General features: G+C 45.1%; 1 protein-coding gene across 4 annotated transcripts in view; it reads left to right on the forward strand.

Annotated features, from left to right (window-relative positions):
• The window catches only part of LOC122540199 (alkaline phosphatase), a 152,018-nt gene extending 140,218 nt beyond the window's left edge, over positions 1-11,800 (forward strand). For all 4 annotated transcript variants that reach the window (XM_043675573.2, XM_043675572.2, XM_043675571.2 and 1 more), the window contains 2 exons: positions 8,920-9,039; positions 10,970-11,800. In XM_043675573.2, coding sequence (XP_043531508.1) covers positions 8,920-9,039; positions 10,970-11,250 — 401 coding nt within the window. In that variant the 3' untranslated portion in view covers positions 11,251-11,800. The remainder of the gene's footprint in view (positions 1-8,919; positions 9,040-10,969) is intronic.
• The last annotated feature ends 950 nt before the right edge of the window (positions 11,801-12,750 follow it).

Below are 12,750 nucleotides of genomic sequence, written 5' to 3' on the forward strand. Positions count from 1 at the left end.
CAGTCCACTAAGCTCGAACGTATCACCTGGAGACCTTCACTGACAGGGCTACGAGTTATTACTGGGATGATCTGGGGATAGAAATACATCTGTTCCTGTTTTCCACAGCAGCTACAGTCATTTGACAGTGACTCTTATCCAAGGTGGTGACTCCTTCATGTTAATTGGGTGCGCTCACAGCACTAACAAACCCTCCAGGGTGACCTGGCCTTTCCAAGTAGGTCCATTCAAGTGGCGGTTATGGAGAGCTATGAAATATTTCCCGTAAAATAATGCCGAGTGTTCTAAAGGTTCCAGCTGTACCTCTCCACAGAACAAGGAGGGAGGGATGTCTCATGATATCTGCTCACAAACAGCACCGAGACGGCATAGGAGGTGGACTATGGTCATGAGGACCAATTTGATTAAAGGTGTTACATAGCAACAGTCACAACTGGCTCTCCCAATGGCTCCAGGAAATTGTCAGAAATGCCTGAAAAATGCAGAATTCTAAGATACTCTTTGGGCTCAGATATTGTTCGCCAAAATTGACCCTTTTTTAATTTAGGTCTGTAAAGGGTGTGAGGGGGACATGAAGTCTCATTGACTCAACATTGTGTTCAGTGTTCTTGCCCAACAGTGGGTGTTCTGTACAATATAATATCGTTAGTTGTGTGCTTCTAAAGAATATTTACAGAGGTATAAGGAAAAGTATAAACACTTTTATTTAAGGTACACTTGACACTATCTTACCTTGAGGAGAAAGTGAGGTCTGCAGATGCTGGAGATCAGAGATGGAAATGTGTTGCTGGAAAAGCGCAGCAGGTCAGGCAGCATCTAGGAAACAGGAGAATCGACGTTTCGGGCATTAGCCATTCCTGAAGAAGGGCTAATGCCCGAAACGTCGATTCTCCTGTTCCCTAGATGCTGCCTGACCTGCTGCGCTTTTCCAGCAACACACTATCTTACCTTGAGGTTGTAAAGCAGTGAGATCATGTGACATTGCATCACTTCCTGTGATGATGTATACTGTGCCTCGTTCGCATGTCATGCAGTCAGATTTTGGATTAAATTAGAATCCCTACAGTATGGAAACAGGCCATTTGGCCCAACAAGTCCACACCGACCCTCCGAAGAGTAACCCACCCAGACCCATTTCCCTACCCTATACTTACCCCTGACTAATGCACCTAATACTATGGGAAAGTGAGGACTGCAGATGCTGGAGATCAGAAGGGCATGATCCCTTTCTGAAGAAGGGCTCATGCCCGAAACGTCGATTCTCCTGCTCCTTGGATGCTGCCTGACCTGCTGCGCTTTTCCAGCAACACATTTTCAGCACCTAATATATGGGCAATTTAGCATGGCCAATTCACCTGACCTGCACATCTTTGGATTGTGGGAGGAAACTGGAGCACTCGGAGGAAATCCATGCAGACACGGGGAGAATGTGCAAACTCCACACAGACAGTTACCCGATGCTGGAATCAAACCCTGGGTCCTTGGCACTGTGAGGCAGCAGTGCTAACCACTGAGCCACCGTATACTACAGTCTGAGGAAATACTGAAGCTTGGATTTGGAATACTTGTGACTGTTGCCATGTAACACCTTTAATCAAAATGGCTGCCATCACCATAGTCCACCTCCTATGCCATCTCAGTGCTGCTTGTGAGCAGATATCATTAAACATACCTCCCTCCTTATGCTGTGGAGAAGTACTGCTGGAATCTTTAGAACGCTCAACGGTATTTTACTGAAAATATTTCACAGTTCCCCATGCTGTCCCTTGACACTGCTGCAGTCCTTGATATGCTGCAACACCTCAGCCTTTTGCAGTGAGTATTGTCCTTAAATGCTACTGTTGAAACTGGGCACTCCAGGAGAGTTTTACGTACTTCACAGCCAGTGGATCAAACCTCACACACCAACATCACACACAGACACACACACTAACATCTCACTCACTCACTCTCTCTCTCTCTCTCACACACCCACATTAACATCTCACTCACTCACTCTCTCTCTCTCTTTCACTCTCTCACACACACACAAACATCTCTCTCACTCACTCTCTCTCTCACTCTCTGTCTTTCTCTCTCTTGCTCTCACACACACAGTAACATCTCTCTCACTCACTCACTCTGTCTCTCACACACAGACACACACACACTAACATCTCACTCTCTGTCTGTCTCTCTCTCTCTCACACACACACACACTAACCTCTCACTCATTCACTCATTCACTGTCTCTCACATGCACGTGCACAAACACACACAATTGGGTTGGCACTCTGCAGCTTTTTTCTTCTGTCAATGACTTCTGTCCCATGTTATAAGGCACTTGTTGCACTTTCGTATATCCACAAATGAATTTATATGTTGCCCATAACCTGAATCTGCAAACTATGGCAACTAAGTGAAATTGGGAGTGAGTCTGGCGTGATTTGATGCCAACAGATGATGGGAACAGCAGAGTCTATCTGCGTTGAGATGTGCTTTATTTCCAAATCCAGGGATTAGGTACAGGCTCTGTAATCCAGCCTTCTGGGAATGAAATAGCACTGCGCATACCCAACAATGGCATCACCTCCACAAAGCACACTCTGCTGTTGCCTTGTACTGAGATTGAAGAAGAACCCTTTCTGGCAGTGTGGTAAATGATTAGCTGCCTTAATAGTTTCCAATGAGGAACACTGCATTGGCTCGCTTCCTGTCATCCTTTTACCTCTTGCTGTCACTTTTACCCAGCTTTATTACCCATTCATCCAAAATGATTTTGTCTGGCTAATGTCAACACACAACAGAGTTTATTCACCCAACTTGGCAAAAGTAGGGTTATTAAAGAATTCCTTTTGCATTGAATCCCTGCAGTGTGGAAGCAGGCCATTCAGTCCATCAAAGTCCACACAGACCCTTCAAAGGGTATCCCACCCTATCCCTGCATTTCCTCTGGCCAATCCACCCGAACCTGCACATCTTTAGATTGTGGGAAGAAACCATAGCACCCAGAAGAAACCCACGCAGACAGGGGGAGAATGTGCAAACTCCAGACAGAAAGTCGTCTGAGGGTGGAATTGAACCGGGGTCCCTAGCGCTGTGAGGCAGCAGTGCTAGCTGCCGTGCCATCCCAAATAGCTAGTAGCATTCCCTTTTACCAGCAAGCAGGCGAGGGGACGCTGCTGTTTCTGCCCACTTTCGCATCAGAGACCTTTCGTGTGTTAGGCAAGCGTGATAACCAGTATACTACAGAAATATGACACAAGTTATTAATGCTGTGTGTCTGCTAAACATGATATAAAAATTTCCACTGCACCAGTCTACGAAAAAGAAGAGATTTCTCCTGGTGTCCATGGCTGTTAGCCCTCTCTCAGTGATTACAGGCTGTTCTGCTGTAATCGCATTTCGTTAACGCAAATTCACTAGAATACAATTGATGAATTGGAGAGACTGTTTCTAAAGTGCGAACTTTTAAAGTGTGTATTGGTTATAATGCGATTCTGTCCCCATTGTTTAAATGGTGCTGCTACTTTGCAATTTTCTTGTAACATGGGATTACATGAGAACGGAACTACTGTGTTATAGCAGAACTGACTGTACACCAAAAACAGATAACCTAATGGCTTGTCCATTCTCTGCTTTTGAATCCTGCTCTATGTGAGTTGATTTGCTGTTTAGTGCTTTGGGAGAAATCCTGATCTGTCCGGCTCATTTAATTCATACTTTTGATGTTTGTCTCTGCTTCTCATCTAAAAAATAATAGAGCCAGATGTGACACAGTGACATTAACAGTTCAGTTCGACTTCCAGCAGTGCGAGTGTTAATGATGGTGTCACCCTCTGTTTGTTCATTTTGAGGCCATGAGAGAATTAGAATTAGAATTACAATTAGAATTCCTATAGTGTGGAATTCCTGTAGAATTCCTACAGTACTCATTTCCAATCTTGTGTCAGTTTTAAATGTGCCAGTGATTCTTGCAGTGATGAATACCTTTTTAACTGGCTTTGAATGGACTTAATTCGGTAAGTTATAGAACATAACGTTAAGGGTTAGAGATGTTTATTGAATTAGAATTCCACCATCTGCCAAAGTAGGATTTGAATCCAGGTCCCCTGGGCATTACCTGGGTCTCAGGATTAACAGTCCAGACCATTAGGACATCACCTCTCCAAATTAAGGAGCTGCAGAGTGATTTATCTCAGTGAAGTTTAAAATCTCAGTGATTGAGTTTTTTGAAGAAGTAACAAAGAAGATTGATGAGGGCAGAGCAGTAGATGTGACCTATGTGGACTTCAGTAAGGCATTCGACAAGATTCTCCATGGGAGACTGATTAGCAAGGTTAGATTTCATGGAATACAGGGAGAACTAACCATTTGGATACAGAATTGGCTCAAAGGTGGTGGTGGGGGGTTGTTTTTCAGACTGGAGGCCTGTGACCAGTGGAGTGCCACAAGGATCGGTGCTGGGCCCTCTACTTTTTGTCATTTACATAAATGATTTGGATGCGAGCATTAGAGGTACAGTTAGTAAGTTTTCAGATGACACCAAAATTGGAGGTGTAGTGGACAGCGAAAAGGGTTACCTCAGATTACAACAGGATCTGGACCAGATGGGCCAATGGGCTGAGAAGTGGCAAAGGAGTTTAATTCAGATAAATGCGAAGTGCTGCATTTTGGGAAAGCAAATCTTAGCAGGACTTATGCACTTAATGGTAAGGTCCTAGGGCTTGTTGCTGAAGAAAGAGACCTTGGAGTGCAGGTTCATAGCTCCTTGAAAGTGGAGTCGCAGGTAGATAGGATAGTGAAGAAGGTGTTTGGTATGCTTTCCTTTATTGGTCAGAGTATCGAGTACAGGAGTTGGGAGGTCATGTTGCGGCTGTACAGGACATTGGTTAGGCCGCTGTTGGAATATTGCATGTAATTCTGGTCTCCATCCTATCGGAAAGATGTTGTGAAACTTGAAAGAGTTCAGAAAAGATTTACAAGGATGTTGCCAGGGTTGGAGGATCTGAGCTATAGGGAGAGGCTGAACAGGCTGGGACTGTTTTCCCTGGAGCGTCGGAGGCTGAGGGGTGACCTTATAGAGGTTTACAAAATTATGAGGGGCATAGATAGGATAAATAGACAAAGTCTTTTCCCTGGGTTCGGGGAGTCCAGAACTAGAGGGGCATAGGTTTACAGTGAGAGTTGAAAGATATAAAAGAGACCTAAGGGGCAGCTTTTTCATGCAGAGGGTGGTACGTGTATGGAATGAGCTGCCAGAGGAAGTGGTGGAGGCTGGTGCAATTGAAACATTTAAGAAGCATTTGGATGGGTATATGAATAGGAAGGGTTTGGAGGGATATGGGCCGGGTGCTGGCAGGTGGGACTAGATTGGGTTGGGATATCTGGTCGGCATGAATGGGTTGGACCGAATGTTTCCATGTTTCCATGCTGTACATCTCTATGACTCTATCTATGACTCTATCAGGAGGTGCTTGTTTGATTGTGTTTGTTTTGTGGAAAACAACGGAACAAGTCATTCACATCCACAAGTTGTAAGCACTCCATCCACAGGTTCAAGTGGATGTTTGCCCAGGAGTTTACTTGTTGAATTGGTCTTTTTCTGGCCTTCTAACCCAATGTTAGTGAGTGGTGTATTGAATTGCTAGTAATGGAGAGAGATCTCATGGCCTTGGTTCATGCTACATGGAGTAGGACGAGTTCGCCTCTCTAATAGTCGCAGCTCCCAAGTTGAAACTTTATTGCTGGAACAGCACAGCAGGTCAGGCAGCATCCAGGGAACAGGAGATTCGACGTTTCGGGCACAGGCCCTTCTTCAGGAATGAGCAGCTTCTGTGCAGAGGAGATGACCTGGGGTGTGCAGTGAGAGAGGGACTCACTGAGATCTTTGTAGAGAGAGGCAGAGAGCTTCTTCAAGGAAGGCATCCTTGTAAGAGGATTCGCAGTAGGTTGAAATCTTTGATCAACTTTGATCTCCAGCATCTGCAGACCTCACTTTCTCCTCGAAGATTTCAACCTACTGCGAATCCTCTTACAAGGATGCCTTCCTTGAAGAAGCTCTCTGCCTCTCTCTACAAAGATCTCAGTGAGTCCCTCTCTCACTGCACACCCCAGGTCATCTCCTCTGCACAGAAGCTGCTCATTCCTGAGGAAGGGCCTGTGCCCGAAACGTCGAATCTCCTGTTCCCTGGATGCTGCCTGACCTGCTGTGCTGTTCCAGCAATAAAGTTTCAACTTTGATCTCCAGCATCTGCAGACCTCACTTTCTCCTTGCAGCTCCCAAGTGCCAAGTGAACAGACGCCAACAAAAAAAATACAGAAATGTTATTCACAAGGAAAGATATGCGTATCGTGGCTTCCTTAGTGGGGGGATCCTCAGATACTGAGTTTATAAAAATTACTATAAAGGAAAAGAGAGTCGAGGACAGCCTGAAAGGAACCAGCACCACTAACTCTGACATCAGGAAGCTGGGTAAGGCAGATGTGATCACATGGGAGTCATTGGACATTCAGGAGGTATCATTATGTTAGAAACAGGCAAATATTCAAAGTGACTGAACAGATACTGTCAACTATACAGTGTCAAGCCTTTCTTAAAGTTTGTCTAAACTGATGACCAACAACAACCTGTATTTATGTCACCTTTAACGTTCCAGGGCAGTTCATGGGCCGGGTGTAATAAAATATCATCCCTCTCAGGAGACTGTAATTTAGGAGGATGCTCTTTCGAAACCTCAAGTCTGACTCAGTTCAGGGTTTGGTTTTTTTGTGTGTATCTTTCTAAAAAGCATGAGAATTGATCAAACCAGCTACGTAACAGACTGGTATAAACAGCCGCAGATACCAAACAGCAGGATCCCGCTGACAGTGTTGACAACAATCCATTCATAATAAGTAGGAAGTCAATCTATCCTCTAGGATGACTGAATAACAAATCAGTTGTTTCCCTTGTCAGTGCACCCACAATCTTTCAGTATTAGCAAAAGGGCTGGAGTTCCTCTATAATCAATCTAGTTTTGCTACGTACCCAATAATTATATGTTCATTAATTGTAGACAGATGCTGCTTTCAGGCAAGAGTCAGTTCCGTTAAGGATCTGGAGGCAGTGAACTAACTTGATGGTTTCTGAGGGGCATCACTTTGCCTTACTCGATGGTTTAGCTTTTCAGGATGTGGGTGTTGCTGGCGAGGCTAATATTTATTGTCCATTAATAGTTGCTTTGAGAAACCACTGGTGGGAACTCTTCTGGAATCACTGAACTGCATAATGGTTTGATACGAGGCCACGTTAGTGGGCAGACGTGAATTGACCACATCTGTGTGGGTTTGGAGTTACATACACACCAACTGGCTAAGGTTGGCAGAGTTCCTTCCCTCATGGGCATTCCTGAGCAAGATGGTATTCAACGACAATCTGAAAACTTCATGATCAGTTTAGCTGATAGCGGCTTTTAATAAGCTGATTTTTTTTTAACTAAATTCAAATTCTCAATTTCACGGTGGGAAATCTGAACAAGCAAAGAGCAGGAATTAGGTCATTTGGTTCATTGGGCCTACTCCGCCATTTTCTAAGGACATGGCTGATGTGATTGTGAACTCAAATCCACATTCTCTCCCACACCAGATAACCTTTCACCCATTTCCTCATCAAGAAGCTAGTGACCTCAGCCTTAAAAACATTCAAACACTCTGCTGCCAACCCACTTTCGAAAAGAGAGCTCCAAACAAATCATGACCTACTGAGAGTAGGCGACCCTAATTTTCAAACAGTGACCTCTAGCTCTTATTTTTCTTGGAAGAGGAAAAATCTTTTCCACAATCATCCGATCAACACCCCTCAGCATGTGCTGTTATCTTAGATGCTTAATCTGGATTTTGATGGTTTTTTTAATACTTTCCTGTTGACTAGTATATATATATCTCATGCTGTACACTTTATTATATATTGCACTTGTTTTTGAAATATAAATGAGGTGAAAGTGAGGACTGCAGATGCTGGAGATCACCCTGCTCCTCAGATGCTGCCTGACCTGCTGTGCTTTTCCAGCACCACTCCAATCTTGACTTTGAAATATAAATCTCCAGTACTCGCTGTTCCTTCCTCTATTTTCAGAGTCCTGATAGCATCATGCCATTGACACATGTGTTCTCACACCGCATTTAGCCAAGCATAGCAAACACAGCTTCCAACAATGTGAACTGTCTATTAATCACTGCAAGGAACCACACAGCTGTATGTGAACAGTTTCTATTAGAACTGACAGGATCTCAAGGGGTGAGGGTCCAAATGAGTAAACACAAAGGATCAGGACAGGTGTTGGGATGAATCAGCAGTTGGAATGGGCTCTGACAGCCATCCTTCAGGAATTTGAGAAGCCTCTGTTGTGTTGGGTGTCCTTTGGGGAGGGTGTGAATGGGTGAACTACATTGTACCAGAGGGCACTCCTTCCCTATTTCTACTTAATGGTCTTGTCATCTATTCAGGAGTGAGCAGTGAGCTGTTCAGATGATAATGCGACCTACTGTGTAAAGTGGCTGAGATTAACTCAGAGTGCCCCTCTGGAATTGAAGCCTAATTCCTATCATATCGCCGTGAGGAAACCAAGACAAAAGTGTGAGGGGGTTGATGTTTTTACCCGTCTTCTTTGAACATTTGTTGTTTATTTGTTGTAAAAATACAAGTTAGGGAAGAAAAGTGCCATTTGACTGGATCAGGGGATGAAATCCCCTGGCAGTTTGAGTTACCTGTACCATGGCAGCATGGGATCTGCCATGTGATCGCTGCAGCCTTTGGCAATGCCAAGGTGACTTTTAGACCTTGAGAGCTTATTTTTAAAATAAATTATCTGTGGGACCTGTTTCCACCCTGAGCTTGGGGAATGTGATGTGAGCTATATTCCTGATGGTAATTTCTGAAATCTGTGCTCTGTCTTTCAGGACTCGCTCCATATTTAAGTGATGTGGACAGTAGGCCATTCACTTCAATACTATATGGAAATGGACCAGGCTACTCCCTGCAAAATGGAGAAAGGCCCAACGTTTCCAACAGTGAGATCTGTAAGTCTTTGAAAATGTTCTTAAATTACCTTCAAGTGAAAAGTAGAATTGACCCAAAAACAGTACAGCCTGTGTGCCATCTAAAAGATGCACAGCAGTAGCTTGCCAAATAGAACATAGAACAGTACAGCACAGCACAGCACAGCACAACACAGTACAGCACAACACAGTACAGCATAGCACAGCACAGCACAGCACAGCACAGCACAGCACAGCACAGCACAGCACAACACAGTACAGCACAACACAGTACAGCATAGCACAGCACAGCACAGCATAGCACAGCACAGCACAGCACAGCACAGCACAGCACAGCACAACACAGTACAGCATAGCACAGCACAGCACAGCACAGCACAGCACAGTACAGCACAGCACAGCACAGTACAGCACAGCACAGTACAGCACAGCACAGTACAGTACAGCACAGCACAGCACAGCACAACACAGTACAGCATAGCACAGCACAGTACAGCACAGCACAGCACAGTACAGCACAGCACAGCACAGCACAGTACAGCATAGCACAGCACAGCACAGTACAGTACAGCACAGTACAGCACAGCACAGTACAGCACAATACAGACGCTTTGGCCCTCGACATTGTGCTGACCTTTTATCCTACTCTAAGATCAAACAAACCTACATATCCTTCATTTTACTATCATCCATGTACCCATCCAAGAGTCAATTAAGTGTCCCTAATGTATCTGACTCTACTCCCACTGCTGGCAGTGCATTCCACACACCCACCACTCTCTGTGTAAAGAACCTACCTCTGACACCTCCCCTAAACCTTCCTCCAATCACCTTAAGATTATGTCCCCTTGCAATAGTCATTTCCACTCTGGGGAAAAAGTCTCTGGCTATCCACTCTATCTTTGCCTCTCAACATCTTGTACACCTCTATCAAATCACCTCTCATCCTTCTTCGCTCCAATGAGAAAAGCCCTAGCTCCCTCAACCTTCATAAGACATGCCCTCCTGGTAAATCTCCTCTGCATTCTCTCTAAAGCTCCCACATCTTTCCAATAATGAGGTGACCAGAACTGAACACAATATTCCAAGTGTGGTCTAACCAGGGCTCTATAGAGCTGCAGCATAACCTTGCAGCTCTTAAACTCAATCCCCCGCTAATGAAAGCCAACACACCATACGTCTCCTTAACAATCCTATCAGCTTGGGTGGCTACTGTGGATATTGTTCCCAAGATCCCTCTGTTCCTCCACATTACCAAGAATCCTGCCTTTAATCCTGTATTTGGCATTCAAATTCGACCTTCCAAAGTGAATGACTTCACACTTTTCCAGGTTGAACTCCATCTGCCACGTCTCAGCCCATTTCTGCATCCTGTCAATGTCCCATATCGGTGTCTTCCAAACCCTTACCATCCTGAGGGACAAGGGCAGCAGATAAACAGGAGTGCCATCACCTGCATATTTCCCTCCAAGCCACCCACCAACGTGACTTGGAGATATATCGCTAACTCTTCAGTGTCACTGGGTCAAAAACTTGGAATTCCCTCCATCAGGATATTGTGGGTGAACATGGAGTTAATGAAGAAGGTGACTCACCACAACCTTCTCAGGGGTAATTAGGGATGGGACACAGGCCCAGCCAGCAACATTCACAACCCAGGAAGAGATAAAAAGAATGTGACATTTAGTTTTGGGATAGATGTATTTGTTTCTGTATCTGTGTGGGAGGTAGTTTATTCTAACCTCTTTTTTTTTGTATTTTATGCCTCTTGATCTCTCTCCATCCTGTTCTACCTATCTCCTTCTTTCTCTTGTACTTTTTCTATTGCTTTTCTTTCCATGCTTCCTCCCCACCTTTCTCGCACTCTTATCTCTCCCCCTCGCCATCTCTGTTCCCCTCTCCCCTTACTCTCATTCTCCCCTTATCCTCTTCCACACTGCTGTCCTCCCAGATGAGAACAACTACCTGGCGCAGTCGGCGGTGCCGTTGAGGCAGGAAACGCACGGGGGCGAAGACGTCGCCATCTTTGCCAAAGGCCCGATGGCTCACCTCTTCCACAGCGTCCATGAGCAGAACTACATTCCTCACGTGATGGCATACGCAGCCTGCATTGGTCAGAACAGGGAGCACTGTGTCAAGTTTGAGCGTGGGCCCTGTCCCAGTGCCGCATGGGTCCCTGTTGGGTCTGGCACCATCTTACTGCTATTGTTGACGCTACTTTCCTGCTTCTAAAGGAGCGGCTTCTCGGAAGGGTGGACTGCGCTCCCCCATTCATCAGGAATTTCCCCCCTCCCACAATCCCTCCCACCCCCTTACAAACGCAGTGATTCTGGTCTGTGGAGCAGTGCGATCGCAGCAGAATGGGAGTAGGACTAAGTGTTAGTGCTCCAGCAGACATAACCCTCACACTGCTCCATGCAACAGAGCAACCATCACCCTTCCTCTTACCCTACCCAATCTCGTTTACCCCCCTGCCAACCTCATGTTGAGACATGCAATGAAAAGCATGAACCTGAACTAAAAACCACTAGCCAACTGCATAGCAATAGGAACATTCAAAGATCAGTTATTTTTGTGCTCTTTTCAGCACCTGGCCCCCTCCTTCCCCCTCCCTATTGCAGCTTGGCTGTTCTGCAGGCTTGACTCCAGGTGTCTTTGTTTATCCCCCTGCTGGATGCGGCCCATGCTGGGAATGTTGGACTAAATGGGCCCTACATTGTTCTGTACAACTACCTTCCTCTGCGAAAGGACAATGTTCATTGCTCAGAGTCGTTTCCTCACCTCCACTCTGACCCTGTTTAATCTTAATCAGACCAGTATCAATGTGTATGAAGGAGAGCTAGCACTCCGCCCATTGCAGTGAGATTCTCTCAGGGCTCGAACTAGATCGAGATCTAGACAGCAGGGGGTCTCCTGTTCAAGCTGACACTCTTTACTGGCTTATGGGTTAAAAAGCAATGACATTTAATGACAGAATGTATCAGCTTAAACAATCAAGTCGTATGGCCAATTGTTCGATTTCCATCCTGGGTTTTAATCACAGGATAGCTTTCAGCACAAGCTGATTATGCAGGGGCATCCCTACTGTCTTGTTAGTAAACCTGGAAGGTAACATGAGTGAAATGTGGGGAAAGCAGCCCAGGCAAAAGATTATTCGGAGCTAATTATCCAGGGAGTGAGGTGCAAGAGCTGGCAGAGTGAATTAATCATGTTTCTTGTGGTTGCAATGGATTAGTACTAGCTGACAGTGCTGGCCTTGCAAAGATTCTTCATTTCAAATCCCCCTAAAGGGTAAACATAATCCAATCGGCCAAAATGCCCTGCAATGTTATCTGTTTTTGTGTAAGCCAATCATTCCTCTCATATCCTGCCTCAAATCACTAATGTTTCAGACAGTCATTGTAACTGGAGAATGAAAGTTACATTTGCAGAACACTTATTTCATTTTATTGCACTTTTCCATGTATAAGGAGCAGTTTAAATATCAAGCATTAAGCCAGCAAGTTACTTCTGTCTGCATGTTCTGTTAGTATTTATCCCTTGTTTTGTTTTAATGAAGTTCGAAGTTTGTTGGTATTGGGACACTGTTGTCATCAGCGGGAGGAGTTGGTTTCCCCATTCTCCATCAACGCCCCGCTCTGACCAATGACGCGGTGATATATGATGCAAGGCAGCTTGGCTGTCACTGTGTCTTGCTTCTTCTCCTCTCCCCTGGGACTGAGGGCAGTGCGA

The sequence above is a fragment of the Chiloscyllium plagiosum genome, unplaced genomic scaffold (assembly GCF_037043375.1).
Source record: "Chiloscyllium plagiosum isolate Xiang-an unplaced genomic scaffold, Cpla_swu_hap1 HiC_scaffold_37, whole genome shotgun sequence".
Taxonomy (NCBI): Eukaryota; Metazoa; Chordata; class Chondrichthyes; order Orectolobiformes; family Hemiscylliidae; genus Chiloscyllium; species Chiloscyllium plagiosum.